We start from the raw sequence: 19,312 nt of genomic DNA on the forward strand, positions 1-19,312 counted from the left end.
TTCTGAACTTGAGTCACTGCCAAGCTACTTCCTAGTGAAGTAGAACAACGAGGGTTTTACTGTACTGAGAAGGCACCAACAATGTAACTAGCTCATAGAGTCTTTATTTCACAGAGACAGTAGAAAACATGAAGAAAAAGCAGCCCACTGGGCAACTCTGCGCCCTAGCAATGCTGCGCCCCAATCCATCATTGTCTGTTTCTACTGACCACAATGCAAATTCTGCATTCACATTAATGGACCTTTTTCACACAGCCTGTTTTTCAATCTTCCAAATACTTAAGAACATTCTTCTAAGTCATGCTTACCTGTGTGCGCTTGGGTTTAGGAGGCCTTTTTTTCCCCCCCAGTGCTTTGAATGGAGCCTAGAACCCACGTAAGGAATTTCACGGAAAACAGACAAGGTGAAGGACATACTCAAACTCCTCAACAGTAACAACCACAGAACCCAGGAACACTTACCTGTAGTCTTCTGAACTCGAGTCACTTCCAAAGCGCTTCGCTGTGAAATAGTGCCACCAGCGTTTTACTGAAGAAGGCACCACCAATGTAACTGGCTCACAGAGTCTCTAAAACTCTTTCACAGAGAGGGCAGAAAACATGAAGGAAAAGCAGCCTACTGGGGAACGCTGAGCCCAATTCACCACAATAGAAAAACACCCTAGGCAACCCAAGCCTCAGTCTCTCCTGGGGGAGGCAATTCCCCCCACCCCTCCTCAGGCTTCCTATATAGCAAAGGTCAAATGACCCACACCTGGCCGGTTTCACTTAACAAGGGTGGAACTGTGAGGAATGTTTTAACAATTCGTGTCCATAAAGAACAATTCTGTTTGAATCCTGTCTGCCGCTGGGCCCTGCACTGGCAATTTAATTCTTGAACCACAGATGCAGTGTGTCCCAGTCTCCCCCTCATTCTAGTCAATTTATCACGTCTTCAGAAAACACTCCTTTAATTTATGAACCTGTTTGCTTTTGTTATTCCGGACTTCTATTTCTAACAGTTACAGCCTTTTTTCCTGTCTTCTTCAAGATTAACTTAACACTGCTATAGATGTGTCTGTGAATGGCTGGGGAAGAATGTTTTAATTACTCGTGAAGCGTCAAATAAGAAAGCTGTTTGTGTTTGATGTCTGGGAGTTTCAGAACAACTGATAACAGCTAGTGACTGTTATGGGATACTATGCGGATCTCTGGTATCTGGCTAGGAGGCCAAGAGATTAAGAGGAAGGAAAAAGAAGCTGAAGGACGGTTGGGAGACAAGACCTGCAGAAAGTGTTCTATAAACTTGGAATTGTGCCGAGTGAGTACAAAGGTGAGAGGAAGACTACGAGCCTTCAGCATGAAAGACCCCTAGAGACCCCCAGAGGAGACTGATGCGCATGCTCCAGTAGGAGGGACTGGACCCCGGAAGCTAATTATAATAATCTACTTTTTTTAGAAGTAGTAATGAATATGTATTAGTCTAGGAGCATAAAAATCAGCTGCTTGATGTAACTGGTGTGTGTCCTGGTGGAGCGGAGACTCCCGGTGCACCCAGCGCTGTTTGCTTACCTCTATTCCTTTATATTCTTCTAATAAATCCTATTTTTTATTTAATCCTAATTTGAATCCTGAGCCATTTATAACAAGTGGAAGGCTCTTGATGTATTTGTCAGAACCACCTTCTGGATAATTATTAGAAACAGGTGTAAAGAGTTCATCTTCCACAGACAGGCTGATATTGTTCCAAAAAGTTAATACAAACAGACACTCCTAAACAAACAAGTTCTGGAGATATCTCCTTTTCTTTGCCATATTGGTTTGTGGTTCCTTGCCAATGCTCAATATTTATCCATCCGTCTTTGTTCTTATCCTGTAATAACAACAAGAAAAACATATCGTATCATTAAGCGTCTATCCAACAGCCATCAAAGACCAACTTTGTTAAGGTTCATACTTTCTGCCTCTCCCTTTGACTCGGAAAGCAATTATTATAAACCTATTATCATTCAGGAGAGGAGTTCCTGAATTGTTTACTTAATTTTATTATTTAAATAAGTGTAATAAATTTTAGTAAATCATTTTATTATTTAATTAAGGCATTCCTTCATTATTCAATTATTATTCGGTGGTGTATTTTCATGCTTTATGATAGGATAAGCAGCAAAAAACCCAGGAACCATATCTCTCTCCTGTTCCACAGCAGTGTTTTGATTGGGTTAAATAGCGGACATGATGAGAACACTGGGTAAGGTGATATTTATTTTTATTTTATTTTGGAATTAAAACAGAGCAGCACCTTCAGTATTGAATGCCAAACACTGGGGTTATTGTCCTGGCAAAGACATAAACCAGTCTCTCTTTATTTCTGTACGACACTGGTCAGAAAGTTCATCTTAGCTGAGGTCTGAACTAACTCCAATGGAACTAATCTATTGTTCTGGTTTAGCATACTATTGTGATATATGGAGTAATAATTCGTGTCAAGAAAATGATTGATATTAATAAAGAAGGGGGAGATGTGGGAGTGTGGCCATGGGGGTCAGCAAGCCCCGTGGTTGATGGTAACATCAGACTCTTATTGATGAGGCCCTCAGGAATGTAAAAGAGCTTAGAGGGAACAAAGAAGGGTGATTCAGGAGACGCCATGCAGTCTCGGGTTCCTTCTTCTCCAGCCGTTAAGGCATGGAAGTTTCTGGGTGTTTGCTGTTGCTGTTATATGGGACCAAATTGAGGTCAAGGTGTGGGACTCTGCTACTAAAAACCACAAGGTTGCGGTGGGACTGCTCAGCACCTGGCGAGCAATCTCTGAGGCCTTAAAGAGCCCTGTGGGACCACAGTCAGAAACATGTGGTTTGCCAGACAGTGAGGGAGCTGCGGGCTCCTTTACTGATCCTTCTGCTACGCCATGGGCCCCTCTGCTGTTACAGCCATCGAAGGCTTTTGCTGTTACACCCCCTGCTGACCTGAACGTGCCTTTTGACCCAGGCCTATTGGCCTTGAAAAGGAGATGGATATGCTTTTCTTCGATCTGGGAAGAATGACGGGATACAGAAGGCCTGAAGACTGAGTTGCTTGACAACTTAAAGCCAGACATATTGTTCAAAAGGAATGGAAAATGGAGACTTGTATGTAATCAAGAAAAGGAATGGAAGATGGAGACTGTTAAGGCATGGGACTTCAAGGATTCTTTGTTACCTTTCCTGGTTGTGCGTATGTAGAGGCATCCTCGGGTTTAGTATGTAAAGCAATGTGCTGTATATTTAGAAAATTGATGTTTGTGTGTGCGTGTTGGTGGAGCGTAGACTCCCCGCACACCCAGCGCTGTTTACTTGCCTTTTATACCTTTTAGAAATATTTGTTTTATAAACATTCCAAAATTCAGATTGAGTTGAGACCTCATTTATAACACTTTGGAGACTCAGGAGTTGGCCTCAGCGATCCTCGTGGGTCCCTTCCAGCTCAGGACGTTCTGTGATTCTATGAGCCCAGGGGAGAAGTGGTGAAAGGGACAACCAGACCAAGATACGGTAGGTTTGCCAGGATGGATTTCAGTGCCGAAGTTTCCTCCTCAAGTCTACTTCAGCCATGAGCTAGGGACGGCCCTCTGTGTGGTAACAGGCCCTGGTGCTGAGGTCACAGTGTATCCCCCCTACATCCCTCTGCCGTGCGTGCCAGCTGTGGCCCAGTTGCTTGTGGGGCCGGTAGGAGGAGGACCCAGAGAGAGCGTTGTGTCTATCTGGGGACATCCTGCTGCGATGGAGAGGCTGAGAGCCCTTAGCGGTGAGGGGCAGCGGGAGGGAGGTTGGGGGCTGAAGCAGGACCCTTGCCAGCAGGCTGCTCGGGGCTGCGTCTCCTGCGGAGATTTCTCTCCCAGCTGGCCAAGATCCTCGTCCCTACCAGCTCCAGCCCCCTGCGGCCAGCAGCACCGATGCCACCTGCTCCGTTCTTTCCTTCCTTCCAGGTGTGGGCTGCTGGCCCAGACGGAGCCGTCGCCAGGGCAGAGGCAGGGTGCCAGGGCCTGTCCCTGAAGCGGCCCCGACCTCTGGCACTGTTGCGACTTTGCTGGAGCGCCTGCAAGACGAGGAGGTGAGCTGGGGGCTCCCCACCATGATGCAGCGGGGGGAGCAGGGGGAGCCTGTGCCTGGCGGCACCTCTGCCCTCCTGGTTTTCTCGTCCAGAAGCCCCGGCACAGGGCAGTGCCCAGCCTGGAGCTTCTCAAGGAGCAGTCATTTGCCCGGGCCCCATCTCAAGGTCCCCTGGCTGCCCAAGCCCAGAGGCCAGGGGCTTTGTGTCCCTATTGCAGCTTCCCAGCCCCAGCAGCACATCCCTAGGCTCTGCAGAGCGAGGGCGGGCAGCTGGCGGCGCGCTGGCAGGAGGAGCAAAGCAAGTGCAACTGATCCCTATGGTGCTCTGTCCCCAGGGCGACAGAGCGCAGACTTACTGCGAGCTGGAGAGCGTCTTGTGGGGAGATGACAGCTGCCTGCAGTGCGGTGTCGTCAACCGGCTGCTAGCAGAGGTGTCCTGGGACCTGACAGCTGGCCAGGTGAGATGGTGCTCTTGGAAGGCCAGGGGAGCAGCCTGCCAGGCATTTATTGGAGGGCAATGCGGAGCACACAGACAGGTTTTTCTGGCCTTGGGGCCCCACAGAGGCTCCCCAGTGGCCCTGACCTCGATCAAGCGGCTGGGGAGAAGCCTGCCGGGCTAGGCGGGGAGCAACAGCTGGGGAGCTGCTCACCTTCCTTCCCCAGGGGAGCAGAGGTGGCAGCCGCCCAGCCCCAGGCACAGCTGTCCCCAAGGGGTGTTGTGGGGGAGCAGGGGCCATCTCCCCAGTGCCTCCAGCACACAAAGCCCATTCGAGCTGAAGCCCCGTAGCCGGGGCTGGCTGCCTCGCAGATCAGGGGATCGCAGGATGGCTGAGGCTGGCAGGGCCCTCTGGGTCCACCTGCTCCAAGCCCTGCTCCAGCAGGGCCACCCAGAGCAGGCTGCCCAAGACCGTGTCCAGGCGGCTTCTGAAGATCTCCAAGGAGGAGCCCCCACAGTGTCTCTGTGCCAGTGCTCTGGCACCTGCAGCTGTTCAGCCCGTCCAAGTGCCTCACGCAGCCTGTCTCCCGGGGGGCAATTCACCTGAGCCTCTTTTGCAGGGCGTGACGGAAGACACGAAGGTGGCTGCCAGTGACGTCCTGGTGGCTCTGGCCCGCTCCCACTTCAGCTTCGTGCTAGCCGAGCTGCTGGCCCAGCTGAATGCCCCAGGGCAAATCTCCAAGGAGTTCGTGCTCATCACTGTGGGCAAACTCCTCAGCACCAACGGTACGCTCCAGCACCGCCATCCTCCCTCCATCCCTCCCCTCCCCGCCCGCTTTGGGCCAGGCTGGGAGAGCTGGGATAGAAAGGGATCCTTCCCCTCTCCACGCAAGCTGTGCTGAGCTGGGGGGCACCGTGGCTGCAGCGCCTCCTCCCTCGCTGCCAGTGCCGGCTGGGGGCTCTGACTGTGGCCACTCTCCGTTCTCTTCGCAGCCCTGCAGTGCATCCCCTTCATGCGCGTGGTGCTGTTGGGGCTGCGCACCGTGCTGGGCCAGTTAGGGAGCGGCCGGATCCTGCGTGCTGCCTGCGGTGGTGAGTGGACCCTGGGGAGGGGCAGGGGCAGGGGCAGGGGCAGGGCAGCCCCTGGCACCTCGCTCTGGTCTCAGAGCGGGCATGGCGGGCCTGAGCCCACGCTGCTGCCAGCCCTGGGCCATCCCAAAGCATTGGGGGCGCCTGGAAAGGGTGGCTGAAGGTTTCTGTGGGCTGGAGGTGAAGGTGCCCGGGAACTCCTGGGTCCCCTTCCTGGGCTTTCCTACTGGGTTCATGTGCCCTGATGGGCAAAAATTGGGCTTCCAGCAGGCTGGCGGGGGGTGCCGCTCCCTTCCCTGCTCCAGGCTCCTTTTTCTCTTCTCTTGGTGCAGCTCTGGAGCAGTGGGCCAAAGCGGTCAACGTTTACATCTGCACCTGGAAAGGATGCTCCTTGCCTGCTACGCAGAAGGAGCAGCTCTACGAAAGCCTTTCCCAGGTGTTGTGCTCTGTGGCAAGCACCTTGCTGGACTGCCAGGAGGAAGAGGTGAGAAGTGCTGCTTTCCCAGCTGGGGACGGCAGCAGGGATGTCCCCTGTGCCTGTGCCTCTGTCTGTGCCCAGCGGGCTGGCTGCAGAAGGCCCCAGCCTGGCTCTGTGCCTGGGGCTGGGGGCTCCCTGCGGGGAAGCAGCTGAAGCCCAGGGCATTTGGGCAGGCAGGGCGGGGGGTTGAGGGGTGGGGAAAACCTCTCTGCCCTGCCCTTCTGCTCTGTGGGCAGGGCAGACCTTCAGCCTTTGACGCTGGGCCTCCCCGCTTCCTCTCCAGGACAAGCAAGCTGTCATCGGGGCCATGACTCCCTTGATGCGTGTCCTCCTGCACAAGGAGGAGCACCGGGAGCATGTCTGGGAGCAGCTCCTCTGGCTCCTGCACCACTACCGGACTGTCCAAGACACCTCCAGGGTGACCAAGGTGAGGTGTGGCGCAGGGCCTGGCACGGCCGTGGGGTCTGTGCAAGTGGCACGAGGGCTCAGGGATCTGTGGCATGCAGGGAGGAGCCAGGGAGCTCCCCTTAGAGAAACGTGCAACAGGGAGGTCCGTGGAGATGCGAGGCTCCCTCGGCTCTTCAGGCAAGGGAAGAGCAAGCGTGTTGGGGCCAGGAGGGAGCCAAGAGGCAGTGGGGCCCACCTCTGGGAGATGGGAGGCTTTGCCCCCACCTCCCTGGGGGCTGTTTGCACGGGGAGCTGTGTTGCTGTGACAGTTGCTCCATTCGCAAGTGGCTTGACATGGCTTCGGCCCTTTCTTCCTCTCCTGTTCTCTTGCAGAGCCTCCTTTCTTTCCTGGAGGCCCTGGAGCAAGCTCAGATCCCCGTCCCCAAGGGCAAGTGTCTTGCCATCAGCAGTGTCGTGTACAGCAAGGTAAGGGGAGCCTGCAGCCACACAGCCACAGCAATTCCCTCTTGGCTGAGTCTCGGGAGGACTCCAGAGCCCTCAGTCTTTGAATGCTGCTCAGCCTTGGCTGCTGGGTGCTCCAGACCTGTGCGTGTGTCCCTGGGGACGCTGTGGGGTGGGCTGGGTTTTGGCTGGGGGTCCTCTTGCCACCAGTGCCCAGGGAGATGAGAGCTGGCAGCGCCGTTTCTTTTCGGGCCCTCTCAGTGCTGCTGGGACTTGCTCCACCATGTTCCCACCTTGTTCCCACAGCTCACTGCCGACAGCACAGAGCACAGCCAGGAGCAGAAGGCAGAGCTGAGCCAGTGCATCCTGCTGCAAGGTAAGGAGAGGAGCTGTGGCGATGCCCCGTGGTGTCCCGGCAGCTCTCTCCCAAAGCTGCTTGCTAATGCAGGATGGGATTTCCTCCCCACAGCTCGGATCTGCCCAGAGGAGACGATCCTGTTCCTGGAGTCCCAGCTGGGCCACAAGAGGGAGGCCGTGCGCGTGGCAGCCCTGGGTCTGCTCGGTGCTCTGGCACGCTGTGACGGTCAGTACTGCGGGGTCAGGGCTTGGAGGGCTCTCTTCCGCCCTCTGGGCTGTGCCTCCACGCATGCCTCACTGGACCTCTTGCAGAGCCCGCGATTGCAGAGAAGCTGCCCCAGGTGGTGGAGGCTGTCAAGCGTGTGTGCAGGGACCCCAGCATCCGGGTGAGCTGCTTTGGGAAGGGACTGTGCCGTCGGGGTCGGGGTCGGGGTCGGGGCCGGGGTGGGAGAGAAACCTTTTCCCTCAGGGCAGAGGCAGAGCCTGGCAAGGCTGGACTAGAAGGGCTCGGACCCAGGCAGCCATTTCCCCGCTCCTTCGTGTTTAGCGGAGGGAGGGCTGACGGCCAGAGGTGATGCCGCTGCCAGCATGGGCAGGTCCCGGTGTCCCTGTGCTAAGCACACTTGACCCCTGGCAGGTGAGGAGGGCACTTCTGCACTTCATCAGGGAGCTGCTCAGTGCCAATGCCCAGAGCTGCTCAGCGTGGGACGTTGTGGGCTACATCTTCAGCGAGTTCAGCCAGAGCTCGAGCAGAAGGGTAAGGACAGCGTGCAACATCTTCCCTGGGGAGATCTGCTGCCAGGAGGCTGGCATGGGAGCCTGCTGGGGCCACGCCTGAGCCTTCTGGGGCAGGAACTGAGAGCAAGCGGGGCAGGGGGTTCCCAATGTTGTCTTGCAGGCTGCAGGACTCCTGTCTGCCCAGGAAGCCCAGGAAGAAGGAGGTCTCCAAGGGCTGTGCATGGACGTCCTGGGGTCCCTGGACATCTCTGTGAGAGGGATGGCCAAAGTAAGTCCTCCTCTGTCCTGCTGCTGCTGCTGCTGCTCCTCTCCTCTCTTCAGGCCATTTGTTCCTAGTCCCCTTTGCACACCTGAAAGCTCCCCCCCAGCATGCTTGGAAGTGCTCAGGGAGATGCACACCGTCCTCCCCATCTCTGAGCTGAGGCAGAAATGCTGACGGGCTGAATTGTCTCATTGCCTACAGCTCCTGTGGCCGAGGCTGCTGATCTATGTGATGCCAGCCAAGTACACGGGCATGCTGATCCCCCTCTCGCGCTGTCTGCGCGCCCTGGCTGAGAGCAATGAGCTGACAGCAGGGCATGAGCATCACGAGCTGGATCCCGATGTCCTCAACGCCTGCTTGCAAGGTAGGAGTAGCAACTCCCCCAAGGAGCTCTGCTGACCTCGGGGTCTGCGTCCTGCAGGGACGGCAGCGTGGCAGGGCACGGTGTGGCTCGGCATCTCACCCAGCATTTCTTTCTCCCCGCAGAGACGACGCTGACTCCGCACAACTTGCTGGCTCGCCTGCTGGTGGTGGCGGGGTCTCCTTTTGCGGGCAGCAAACTCCAAGCTGCTGCCTTGCTGCTGATGCAGAGCCTCCACAGCAGGATCCACGCAGCTGTGGGGGCCACGTGGAACAGCGAGATTCCCCTGCTGCTGCAGTACCTCCAAGGTAAAGTGCTGCTGGGGAGGGGGAGAGGGAGGGAGGGCATGGCAAGTCAGCTTCCCAGCATGGCTAAGGGGAATCCCCGCCTGGTGCCCAGAGCTTGTTCTGCTGCCGTTTTGTTTCCCTGCCCGGGAGCCAGCACTGAAGCTGGGGGGAGCAGTCCCACAGCGATCCATTCGTCGCGGCACATGGATGGGGCCCTTCCCATCCCCTTGGACAGCGTGCTGGTCCTGGTGGCACCTCCATGGCCCTGCTGGGGCGGTGCTCGTGGGGAGGGACGGACGGCTGCCTCTGGAGCGGGTGCAGCCACCAGCTTCCCTGGGCCAGGCCAGCTTTGCAGCAGCTCTTCTTCTGTGGCTTGGTCCCAAGCGAGGTTTTTGTCTTCTTTCTAGGAGGAAAGGGGAACATCCCAGACGCTGCTGAGTGGGAGCGCCGTCTGCTTCAGGTACTGCAGCCCTGGGAGGCGTAGCATCTAGAGGTGGCAGGGGTGTTTCCCAGGCGCCCCACTCCTCCTCCTAGAGGAGTCTCTCCTTTCTCACACGGGCCACAGCTCTCGTGGAAGGCCACTCTGGCATGGCCGTGTGCCTTGGCACTGCCTCTTCCTGCTTGTCAAAGGCCAAGAAGCATTCGCTTCCTCTCCTGTTCTCTCCTGCAGTTCCTGAGGGCATCCCTGGAAACCATCGGGGACGACGCCTGGATCAAGCGCCTGAGCTGTGCGCTGAGCCAGTGGCTGGACAGCTCTCCCAGCAGCTCTGGGGAGAAGGTCGGTTCCCTGCCCGGCTCTCCCCTGGCAGCGCAGCCATGGGGCCCCCGCCCACGTGCGGGGCTGGGGCTGGGGCTGCAGGCGGTGCTCTGCCCACGAGGGCTGTCTGCGCTGCTTCCCCGGCCCTTGCCCCCTGCGGCCTTTCCCTCCTCTCGTGCTGAGCGGGGCTGGCGAAAGCCCATCCCTGCGTCCGGGCTTGGCTGCTCCCCGTGCGCTGGCCCCGTTGCAGCACGCCAGGCTGTTGCTGCATCTCGGGCTCGGCTTGTTCCCTTGCAGGCTTTCCTGTACAAGGCTCTTGGGACGACGCTGGGAGCTTGTCAGGAACTGCCACACGTCCAAGAGAACCTGCTGCAGCATCTGACGAGAGCACAACCGGAGGAGCCATCTGAGGCCCAGGTGAGCTTCCCTGCTCTGTCCCTGGGGGAAGGGGCTTCTCCCGGCCCTGCTCCAGGCTCCTCATCGCTGCCCGCCACTGTGGCTGGCCATGACTGAACGGCTGGGCCCGTGCCGAATGTCCCTCGGTCTCTTGTTGCAGGGAATCATTTCTCTCGTCTGCCAAGCCGCCGACAGCCACTTCGGCCTGGTCTTGGAGACACTGACAGCATTTGCTGCCACCTCGTGCAGTGGCCGGGGCTTGAGGGTTTCCAGACGCAGGAAGGTGAGGCATTTGGGGTTTCCCTCCCTGGCTGTCTTCCACCTGCTTTTCATCGTGGGTTGTGGGGGGCCATGGGGCGGACGTCTCACAGCATCTCTTGCAACGCAGACGACCCAGGCCAGCAGGAGAGCTGAGGCCACTTGCAGTGCTGTCATGCTCGCCCACAGCAGCATGGCACTGCGTGCCTCCAAGGAACAACTGCTCGCCCACGTGGAGGCAGACATCGCGGGCAACATCCTGCTGCTCTCCATCTCCAGCAGCCAGGTGAGAGCTCGGGGCGTGCAGGGGCAGGGCTGCTGGGTGCAATCCCAGCTCCAAGCCCTCCGTGCTAGGGCATCCTGAGCCGGGCCGTCTCTTTCCAAAGGTCCCCCGAGGAATGGTTTGTCCCAGCAGGAAGATGCAAGCCCTTCCCCTAGGAAATCTCTTCCCCTTCCCAGCAGGAAGATGCAAGCCCTTCCCCTAGATTTCCCCCGTGTGCACATGTTCCTCTCGCAGCCTGTGGCCCTTCCTCCAGTTCCAAGGGTTTTCTTCTTCTCTCCTGGGCCCCAGAACTTGCAGACCAATCTTGCTGTGGCGCAGAGCATCCTTGAGGTCGGCTGTGCCATCCAAGCTGTGGGGAACTTGGGCAGCTTCCATCCTGTCCTGAAGCACAAGCTGCTGCTGATCCTGCAGGTGAGTGCCCAGAGCCAGGGCTGTCTTGCAGGGGAGTTTGGGGCCATGCCAGGAGGCAGGAAGGTCTCCCTCAGCTGCGTGGGAGCTCCTGAGCGCTGCAGCCAGTGTCTGGCAGGAGTGCCCGTCCCCGGGCAGGGTGTGAGAGCTCTCCTGTGCCCAATGCCCACTTGGCAACTTTCTCTTGCAGAACTTGATGAAGACGACTCTCTGGGACTTCCCGGCAGCGTCCCTGCACCTGAAGGTGATTCTGGCCCTGGAGCAGTGGAGGTAAGAGTGAGGAGCTGCGGGGGCTGTGAGGCGGGATGACGTTCCTCCTGTCGGGGAGCTCCCAAAGAGCAGCACTCCCTGCCACAGCCTAGGCTGCTTGCATTTGGGGCTGTCGATGAGGACAAGCCCAGATGCCACGTGACCCTCTCTGGAGAGCGCTAGGAACTCCTCTTTGTTTGTTTCCCCTTGCCAGCAAGCTGGAGATCTCGTTCAGCAGCAAGGAAATTTGCAGCCTGCTGTCTGACTGCTGCCGGGCCATCCTGCCACTTCCCTCAGCGGCTGAGCAGCTTGGGAAGATCAGGAACGCAGAGCAGGCAGTACTGCAGCTCCAGGTAACTTACTGTCCCTTCCCAGCACAAGCTGTGTGCTGGCAGCAGCCGTGATCCTGCATCTCCGTCCCTCTCCTGCGCTTTCAGTCCCTGCACATGGCCACGAAGGCTCTGGGCCGGCTCATGGCAGTCCTGCTGAAGACAAAGCCAAGCCCTGTCCACTTTGTAGACATCGCCGAGGTGAGTATCCATGGGGTGCTGGGGCAAGCGTCCCTCCTGTCAGCAGTGGGGCCCCTGGGGAATTAGCAGAGGAGCAGGAACCTCCTGCTGCCATGCCAGGTGACTGTGAGCTCCGGGAGGCCGAGAAGTGGGCCCTGCACGGGGGAAGCCAAGAGGCAGTCCCTGGCTGGCTGCAGCAGGGAGCTGGCTGCAGCAGGGAGCTGGCTGCAGGGAAAAGCTCCTGGGTGGGAGCAGGTGCGTCTGAAGAGAGTGGGGCAGTGCCGCAGGGCAGGCCCTCAGGGCAAGTGCCAGGAAGGGAGGGAAATGGAAAGGGATGGCGGGAAGGGAAAGATGCCCCTTGGCAGCCAGAGCTGCTCTGCCCCAGGTGCTGTGGTTCTGGCTCTCCTCGGACAAGCCGTGGGTGTGCAAGAGGGCCCTGCAGGTCTGCACCCAGCTGCTGGAGGACTGCAGAGATGGAGTGGCTTTTCAGGTGAGGAAGGATGCCCAGCGTGTGCTCCCAGCTGCAAGGGGGCCTGGCAGGGCAGCTCTGCCCAGCTGTGCACGGGCTGTCGGGTCCCCCAGTGCCCAGCCCCACTCTGCCCAGTCCTGGCCTGAGCAGGGCGCGGGTGGGAGACGCAAGGGAGTGCTGGGGCCACCTGCAGCCCTTGTTCTTCCTCTCGCCTCTGCAGACAAGAGGTGCCTACCTGCCGTTTGGCGCCTTGGCGGGATTGCTGGGGCCTCTGACCTGTGAGCCCACAAGCAGCTCCCGCCAGCTGGCCGCTGCCTGCCTCAGCTCCCTTCTCCACATCCAAGGTGAGTGTGAGTAGAGCAGGCGCCTGCCGGCCCTCTGCCCCGCCTGGCCCTAGCAGGATCCCCTGCGGGGGCTGGGCCCTGCCGCCAGGAGGGAAAGGAGAGGCACGGTGCTCGGCTGCTGTCCTGTCCCCAGCCTGTTCGTCCTCCACCTCCCCAGCCACCTGGGGAGGGATCCTGGCAGAGGGCCACCCAGTGCCACCTGCCAGCAGCGTTTCCTGCAGCTGGGGGCACTCAGAACCTGGCAAGGGCCATCCCGCTGCAGCGAGTTCAAGACTGACTCCCCTGGCCTTCAGCAAAGGCTGGGAAGGTGCCCTAAGTGGGACTCCCCTTTTCTCCCCGTGCTCGTTCCAGCCAAGGCCACGAACAGGCTGTTGCAGACAGACGACCCTGCGAGCTTGTGTGAGGGGCTGAGTGCTCGCAGCGACGCCTCTCAGCAGCTCCAGACCTCCATCCAAATCGCAGAGGTAAGGAGTGCCCTCAAGCTTGCCTGATGTTCTGAAGAGCTGGAGCGGAGCCGTGACGGGATCTTGATCTCTCCTGGTTCTTGCATCTTTCCAGATGGTTTGCAAAAACGTCCCCAAAGAACAGGCCGCAGACTTCATGAATGCCATCCAGGAGCCCTTCCGGCGTGCCAGAGGAAGCCGCGTGCGTGCTGCAGGCAGCTGGATGCTCACCTTTCTGGAAACATGGGGAAAGGACATTGGTCCAGACGTAAGAGACCTTTTTCCATGCCTTGGACTTTCTCGCTTTGGCTGTTGCACCACACATCTTGCCGGTTGTGTGCTAAAGAAGCTCTCGGGGCAGAGTCAGGGCTCGGGCAGGGTGCTAGGGGTGAAATTTCGCCTTCGAGCGTGAAAGCATGGCAAGGGAGCAGGCGTGGCTCATGGGCTGAACGTCCATGTTCCCGTGCCAAGACATTCTTTCTCCCCTGCTTCTTTCAGGTGCGAGGAATCCTCTCCACCCTGCACAGCTGCACAGAGTCCATGCTGGAGCCCTCGTTCATGTACTTCGTGCACCATGCGGTGCTGATCCTGGCCCGCCATCACGAGAGGCTCACGATGAATGTCATCCTCGAGCAGTTTGTGCCTATGGACAGGTACATGCGCTCCTCCCTTTCCTGCTGGGCTCAGAGAGCCGTAGCTTGCCTCCCCTCCCCTCGGGCGATCCAAGGGAAGCAGCAGCTCCTTGTCCTCCAGCCAAATGTCAGAGGTGTGCTTGTACCACTGGGAACAGAGCATACGGGCTCATGGTTGCACATCTCTTGGCAGAAACACACTGGAGCTGTGGAGGACTCTGGGAAGAGACAGCATTGGCCTCAGTGTGCTGAAGCGCTTAGCGAGGAAGCTGAGGAGAGTGGGAGACGACAGCTCCCAGCCCAGCTCGTCCAGTGGCAGGCTGCACGCCCAGCAGCCTTCTGCGGAGTCCTTGACTGTACGTTCAGAGGCTTTGTGCCTGCTCCCCCACTGCCAATCTGAGGGCAAGGCGTTGGGTGCCCTTTGCAAGCGTCTCTGGACACTGCCAGGACACTGCTGCAGTGTCTCAGCGGTAGCAGTTGGGGACGGCCGGGACAGCCGCTGCTCCCAGGCTGCAAGGCTGTCCCGGAGACGGGGCGTGCAGGCAGTAGAAGTGCCCCCGGCAGCCAGCGGGCTGGGGCTGGTGGCAAAGCTCTTGTTTAACGGGTGCTTGTCGGGTGCTCTCATTTCCCTGCAGGTCACCCGTGCCATCTCCGAAATGGTGTCCGTGCAGTCCAAAGAGGGGGTCCAGAGCTTGCTTCCCTCCCTCCTCCCTGGGCTCCTGCTGCAGCTCAGCAAGGCACTGGGGGAAGAGATGCTGTTTGCGCCCCTCAGCCCCTGGAGAGGGCACGCTGAGGATCAGCGGCAAGAGGGCAACGTGTGCAGGTCAGGAGCAGGAGGGGCAGGGCAAGGGGGGCTTGAATGGCCTAGCCAAGCATGGGTGTGTGTTTCCTGTCCTGCTTTGTGGCCCAGCTCTGGCCACGGGCAGCTGTGGAGGCTCTGCCGGTGTAATTCCCGGCCTGTCAGGGTGTACCAAGCATTGCACTCAGGCGGTGCTGCCTCCCTGGGGAGGTTCGAGTGCTCAGATCAGTTCCCCCACAACACAACACAACACAACACAACACAACACAACACAACACAACACAACACAACAGGGCACCTTGCCACACAGTTGCTTTTCTGGCCAGCTTTTGCCACAGACTTGGTGGCTACAGAGCGTTGCCTCTGCACTTCTTTGCCTCTCCCTCCCTCGCTGGAGCTTGGGAGGAGTGAAAAACCAGCTTGTAAAGCTGCTGAGCGTTCTTGCTCTGCTAAGTCTTCCCCTGCGGAACACTGCTCTGATCTGAGACTTCTCTGGCTCTTGCTCTTTCCCAGGCCTTTCTGCGAAACTCTCCTGTCAGTGCTGACCAAATGCGCTGAGAAGAGCTGGCTGACGCCGTTCTGGAGGCAGAAAATGTCGGCGCTGCTGGAGAGCCCCCGCACTTATGCTGAGGGCATGTGCCTCCTGACGAGGTGAGAGCCCCAGGGCAGCATCTCGCCTTCCTCTCGGTGGCTGCGCCCAGGGGAACGGCTGCCGGGGCCCTTTCCTGCATGCTCGGGGAGCTCTGTGCAGGGCAGAGCAGCACCTGTGCTGGAGGAGGGGAAGTCCGCGGTGGCAGCCTGCAGCCTTCCCACTTGACCGGGCGTTGCCCCTTGTGCTCTTTGTGCAGTGTCCTGCTCCGTGCCCAGCTCATCTCCCGGGAGCTGATTGAGATCTTCTCCCAGTGGCTGTGCTACCCGTCAGCAAACCTGCAGCTGACGGCCATGGCTTTCTTTGCTGAGGTGAGGCAGTAGGAGGGCAGGGGGGCTCCCCAGGGCTTTTCTGAAAGAGGTTGCTGCTTGGGCTGCCTCTCGCTGTGGGGAGAGATGAGAAGCAAGCGCCCCCATCGAGACTCCTTTGTGCGAAGCCTGCTTGTGTGCTGTGCCTGGGCTGAGGTTGTGTCCTGACTCTCGTGGCTGTGTTGCTCTGTTGCAGCTGATGAAGGAGCCGCCTCTTGAGAAGAGGAACGTCCTGAAGACTCTGCGTGTCTTGGCTGAGAAAGCATACCACCGAAGCAGCACCATCAGGCAGCTGGCAGCGAGAGCTCTGGGCAACGCAGCCGGCAGCGTGCCCATGGAGGTGAGACGGATTTCCCTGCGCTCTGACTGCAGGGATATTCCCCTCCCTAGCAAGACCCCAGGGGAGAGCTGCTTCAAGGGCCTGGACAGAGCGGCAAAGGCAAAAGCAGGGCTCCTTCCTAAGGCCGCGCTCCTTTCCCTCATGCCAGCAGGGCTGCCGAGGGCAAATTGGGTGCCAAATGTCAGAGTCAAAAAGTCTGTGCACGTCTTTGGCTTTGCAGGTGCGGAAGTGCAGGAGACGAGTTGTCCGGGTGCTGCAACAGAGCCTGGCGGGCACTGCCCGTCCCGAGGTGGTTGCAGAAAGCATGCTGGCGCTAGCTGAGCTTGTGAGGGTGCTGCAGGTGGTGAACTTGGGATCGGCCTTTGAAGACATCGCCAGGTCCACCAAGATGTTCTTCGAGTCTGTGAGTGAAGCCAGCTCTTGCTGCCGCTGCTCTGAGAAGCGTGGGGTGGGCAGGGGCCTGCACGCGCCACCTGGATGGCCTCTGCTGGCTGAGTGCCTGCTTCGGCCTCGTTACCCAGCTGACAAACGGCTTTCTGCTTGCAGGAAGAAGAGTACCTTCGCTACTCGGCCTTGCGCCTCTATTCAGTCCTGGCCTCCTCAGCCTCGACCAAGGGGTTGTTCTTTGCCAGAGAAGTGGCAGAAACATGGGTCAGCCTTTTCCTGCACCTCCGGGATCCCGACTTGGCAGTTGCCAGCGTAAGTGCCCTTGCAGCTTGCTCCCAAAGCCCCAGAAAGCTGCGTGGCCAGGGCCGAGGCGTTCTGCCACTGCTGCCTGCTCAGCGGCTGCCGGGCGTCTCTGCAGATCCCCCCTAAAAGTGTGCCAGCGAGCCTTGCGCTGTGCTGCCCAGGGCAGTCTTACCAGCGAGCATCTCAGGCCTCTGGGCCCTTTTGCTGGCCACGCGCCTTCGTGCCTGCCTTTGCCTCCCGGAGCTGGTGCTCCCCTGGGAGCAGGCAGTGGGGAGCAAGCCCACGGATTCGGCCGCCAGGCATCAGGACTGGGTTGGGTGCCGGCCGAAGGGATGGAGCAGGTCCCCTCTGCTGCCGCCAGTGCGTTCCCCTGCCAGCGAGTGCCCCTCGGGCAGCCCCCCGCCAGCTGGAGCTCAGCAGCACATGGCTGGCTGAGCTCCCTGGGCAGGTCCCACACCCGCTGCTGGAGGAGGAATGACGGCACAACTCTCCTCTTCAGATGTGCAAGATCACCTTCAGGCTCTGTGTTCCATTTATGGGGCTGAGGCGGCCACGGGAGATCATCTCTCTGTGCAAGAGGCTGGGTGCACAAGAGCTGCAGGATGCGCTCTGCAGTTACCTGGTAAGGAAGCTGTGCTCCAGCGAGACGTCAGGGCCCTGCGGCCCTGCCCGGGCTCCCTCAGGGGAGTGCACGGTGATGCACGTGGGGCTGGCCGGGACTGGGCCATGGCCATCCCTCCTGGCCACCCACTGCCTCTCCCCTTCCCCCTGCCCCAGCTGGCTGAGGGGCAACAGAAGGCATCTTTTTGGACCCCCGTGAACTTGTGCCTTCCTGTCTTGCCCTAGGCCAGATACGCCCCCTCAAAGTTGGAGAGGCTCCGTACCGTAGCCAGGAGAGGCTGCCTAGAGAACGGGCAGAGGCTGCACCCATCGACCTTCGAAATCCTTGGTGAGAGCCCGCACTGGAACTTACCGCTCCCTTTCCTGACCAGAGAGCTGTAGGGGCCTCTGCTTTCTCTTTCCTCCGGGCCCTGCCTTTGCAGAACAGGGCAGACACCGTGCTGTGTCCCATGGGCTGAAGATGGGGTAGACAGGGACGCAGGGCTTTTCCTTGCAACCTGCCTCCGAGTTCCTTCAAAAGCTTGAGCAACCATCAGGGAGTGATCTGGAGAATCTGGAGAGCAGCTCCAGGGTGGCAGGGGGCACAGCTGCCTGGGCTGGCTGCTCACAGCTCTGTCTGTCTTGTTGCAGCTTTCCAGGGCCCGAGCAGCACTGAGGACGCCCAAGTGTGGAGAAGGCAGACAAGGCCCTCTGTGGCCGTGGCACCCTGTGGACAATAAAACTCTGTACATGTACGTGGTCTCAGCGCTCGCTGTGTCCTTGGGGAAATCCAACTCAACGTGGCCTCCCCTCTGCGGACAAAGGGTCTTTTTCGTAGGGCCAGGGGGGCACGTTGGGGCCTGTGGGGAAAAGCCTGGCAGGATGCACAAATGGGTTCTGAAGGAGCTGGTGGACCTCACCATGAGGCCTCCCAGGGTTATCCAGCAAACGTCACCGCGATCAGGAGAGGCTGCTGGCAAACGGGAGAAAGCAAACGTCGCCCCTCCAAATTGGTTTCTTCCCTTAAAAAGAAACTGCTTGCCACTCCTGTTCCCAACGTGTCCATTTCGTGAGGAGCGTAGAGGACGTATACTACTGTAACCTGGATCTTACCTTTTTCCCCCAGGTTTCACTGAAGAGCCCTTTGCACCCTTTGCACCTTCCAGGAACTCATCTTGGGCATCTTTGGAAAACTGCTCTCCAAAGCAGTTCTCAACATGTGCTTCTGGGATGGTTTTACTCGGGTGGGCAGCTGAGCTCCACCACAACCGCTCTCTCACTCCCCCTCCTCCAAGAGGAACAGGGAGAAAAGAGGATGCAAAGGGCTTGAGGGTTGAGATAAGGACGGGGAGATTGCTCAGCAATGATCGTGACAGGCCAAACAGAGTAGGGAGACAGTCACATTCACTGCCTACTCCTAACAAGCTAGAGAAGCGAGAAACAAAGGAAAGAAACCCAAAATGCCATCCACCCTCTTCCACCTCCTCCCCCCAAGCGGCAGTCTCACGCAATTTTCTTTCTTGCAACCTAATTTTAACAGAGTCCTATGACCAGCATGTCTAAGCCTTATGATTAATGTAGTTATCTGAAGTCACCAGCAATTCAGTCCCTCTTCTACAGGACTATACCAAATGCTCCAGATTTTATTCCACTGAGAAATAGTTACTACAATATGTCAAGTACAGTTTCAAAAAACACGTTCAGGTTATATCTTGGTGTCAATCTCAAGTGACTTCCAGTAAACTGGGCTAAATTTTTCCTCTAGTAAGGCAGCATAGACAATTCTGTAGAAATAGTATTCTCTAACACAAAGTGAAATATATTGACAACAAATAGAAATCATCAAGTATTTATTGTTTCATTAAAAAAATAATAAATAATAATAAATATATTTCGAATATAAACAAGAATATAAATATATCGTCGAATATAAAACAAGAGTTGTTAACATTAAGATGTAATGTTGTTTTTTTTAGGACTTCTCACCAAAGGTGTAATATTGAGTAGTAACCTGACAACAAATGAAAGGGAAGATGAAAGAGTAGAAGGTACTTGCATGGCCTTAATTTACGTGGCAATTGACAACAACCACAATCCGCAATGATTTCTAAGTGCCTTACACCATTGACACTTGAGGCACAAAAACAGGATTCCCATATTAGGTAAGGGGAGTACAATCCCTCTCAAAACACGGGAGTCTGGGGTACACGACTGAGTACTGGAAATCTTAAGACTAGGATGGTCACGTACCAGA

General features: G+C 57.7%; 1 protein-coding gene across 1 annotated transcript; it reads left to right on the forward strand.

Moving 5' to 3' along the window:
• Positions 1-3,527: 3,527 nt before the first annotated feature.
• Positions 3,528-17,813, forward strand: LOC119715207 (maestro heat-like repeat-containing protein family member 2B). Its single transcript, XM_072028697.1, has 39 exons — positions 3,528-3,762; positions 3,944-4,068; positions 4,403-4,525; positions 5,124-5,289; positions 5,497-5,595; positions 5,925-6,076; positions 6,354-6,497; positions 6,851-6,943; positions 7,226-7,295; positions 7,389-7,502; positions 7,589-7,662; positions 7,914-8,033; positions 8,175-8,282; positions 8,478-8,640; positions 8,763-8,945; positions 9,332-9,384; positions 9,595-9,702; positions 9,979-10,098; positions 10,238-10,360; positions 10,466-10,621; positions 10,907-11,029; positions 11,217-11,296; positions 11,490-11,628; positions 11,713-11,805; positions 12,170-12,274; positions 12,474-12,597; positions 12,949-13,061; positions 13,156-13,308; positions 13,539-13,693; positions 13,866-14,028; positions 14,308-14,495; positions 14,985-15,122; positions 15,320-15,431; positions 15,625-15,768; positions 15,989-16,171; positions 16,315-16,467; positions 16,958-17,080; positions 17,305-17,407; positions 17,710-17,813. The coding sequence occupies exons 1-39, from the start codon at positions 3,738-3,740 to the stop codon at positions 17,796-17,798; spliced, it is 4,800 nt and encodes a 1,599-aa protein (XP_071884798.1). The 5' UTR covers positions 3,528-3,737; the 3' UTR covers positions 17,799-17,813.
• Positions 17,814-19,312: the final 1,499 nt, after the last annotated feature.

The sequence above is a fragment of the Anas platyrhynchos genome, chromosome 1 (genome assembly GCF_047663525.1).
Source record: "Anas platyrhynchos isolate ZD024472 breed Pekin duck chromosome 1, IASCAAS_PekinDuck_T2T, whole genome shotgun sequence".
Lineage (NCBI taxonomy): Eukaryota > Metazoa > Chordata > Aves > Anseriformes > Anatidae > Anas > Anas platyrhynchos.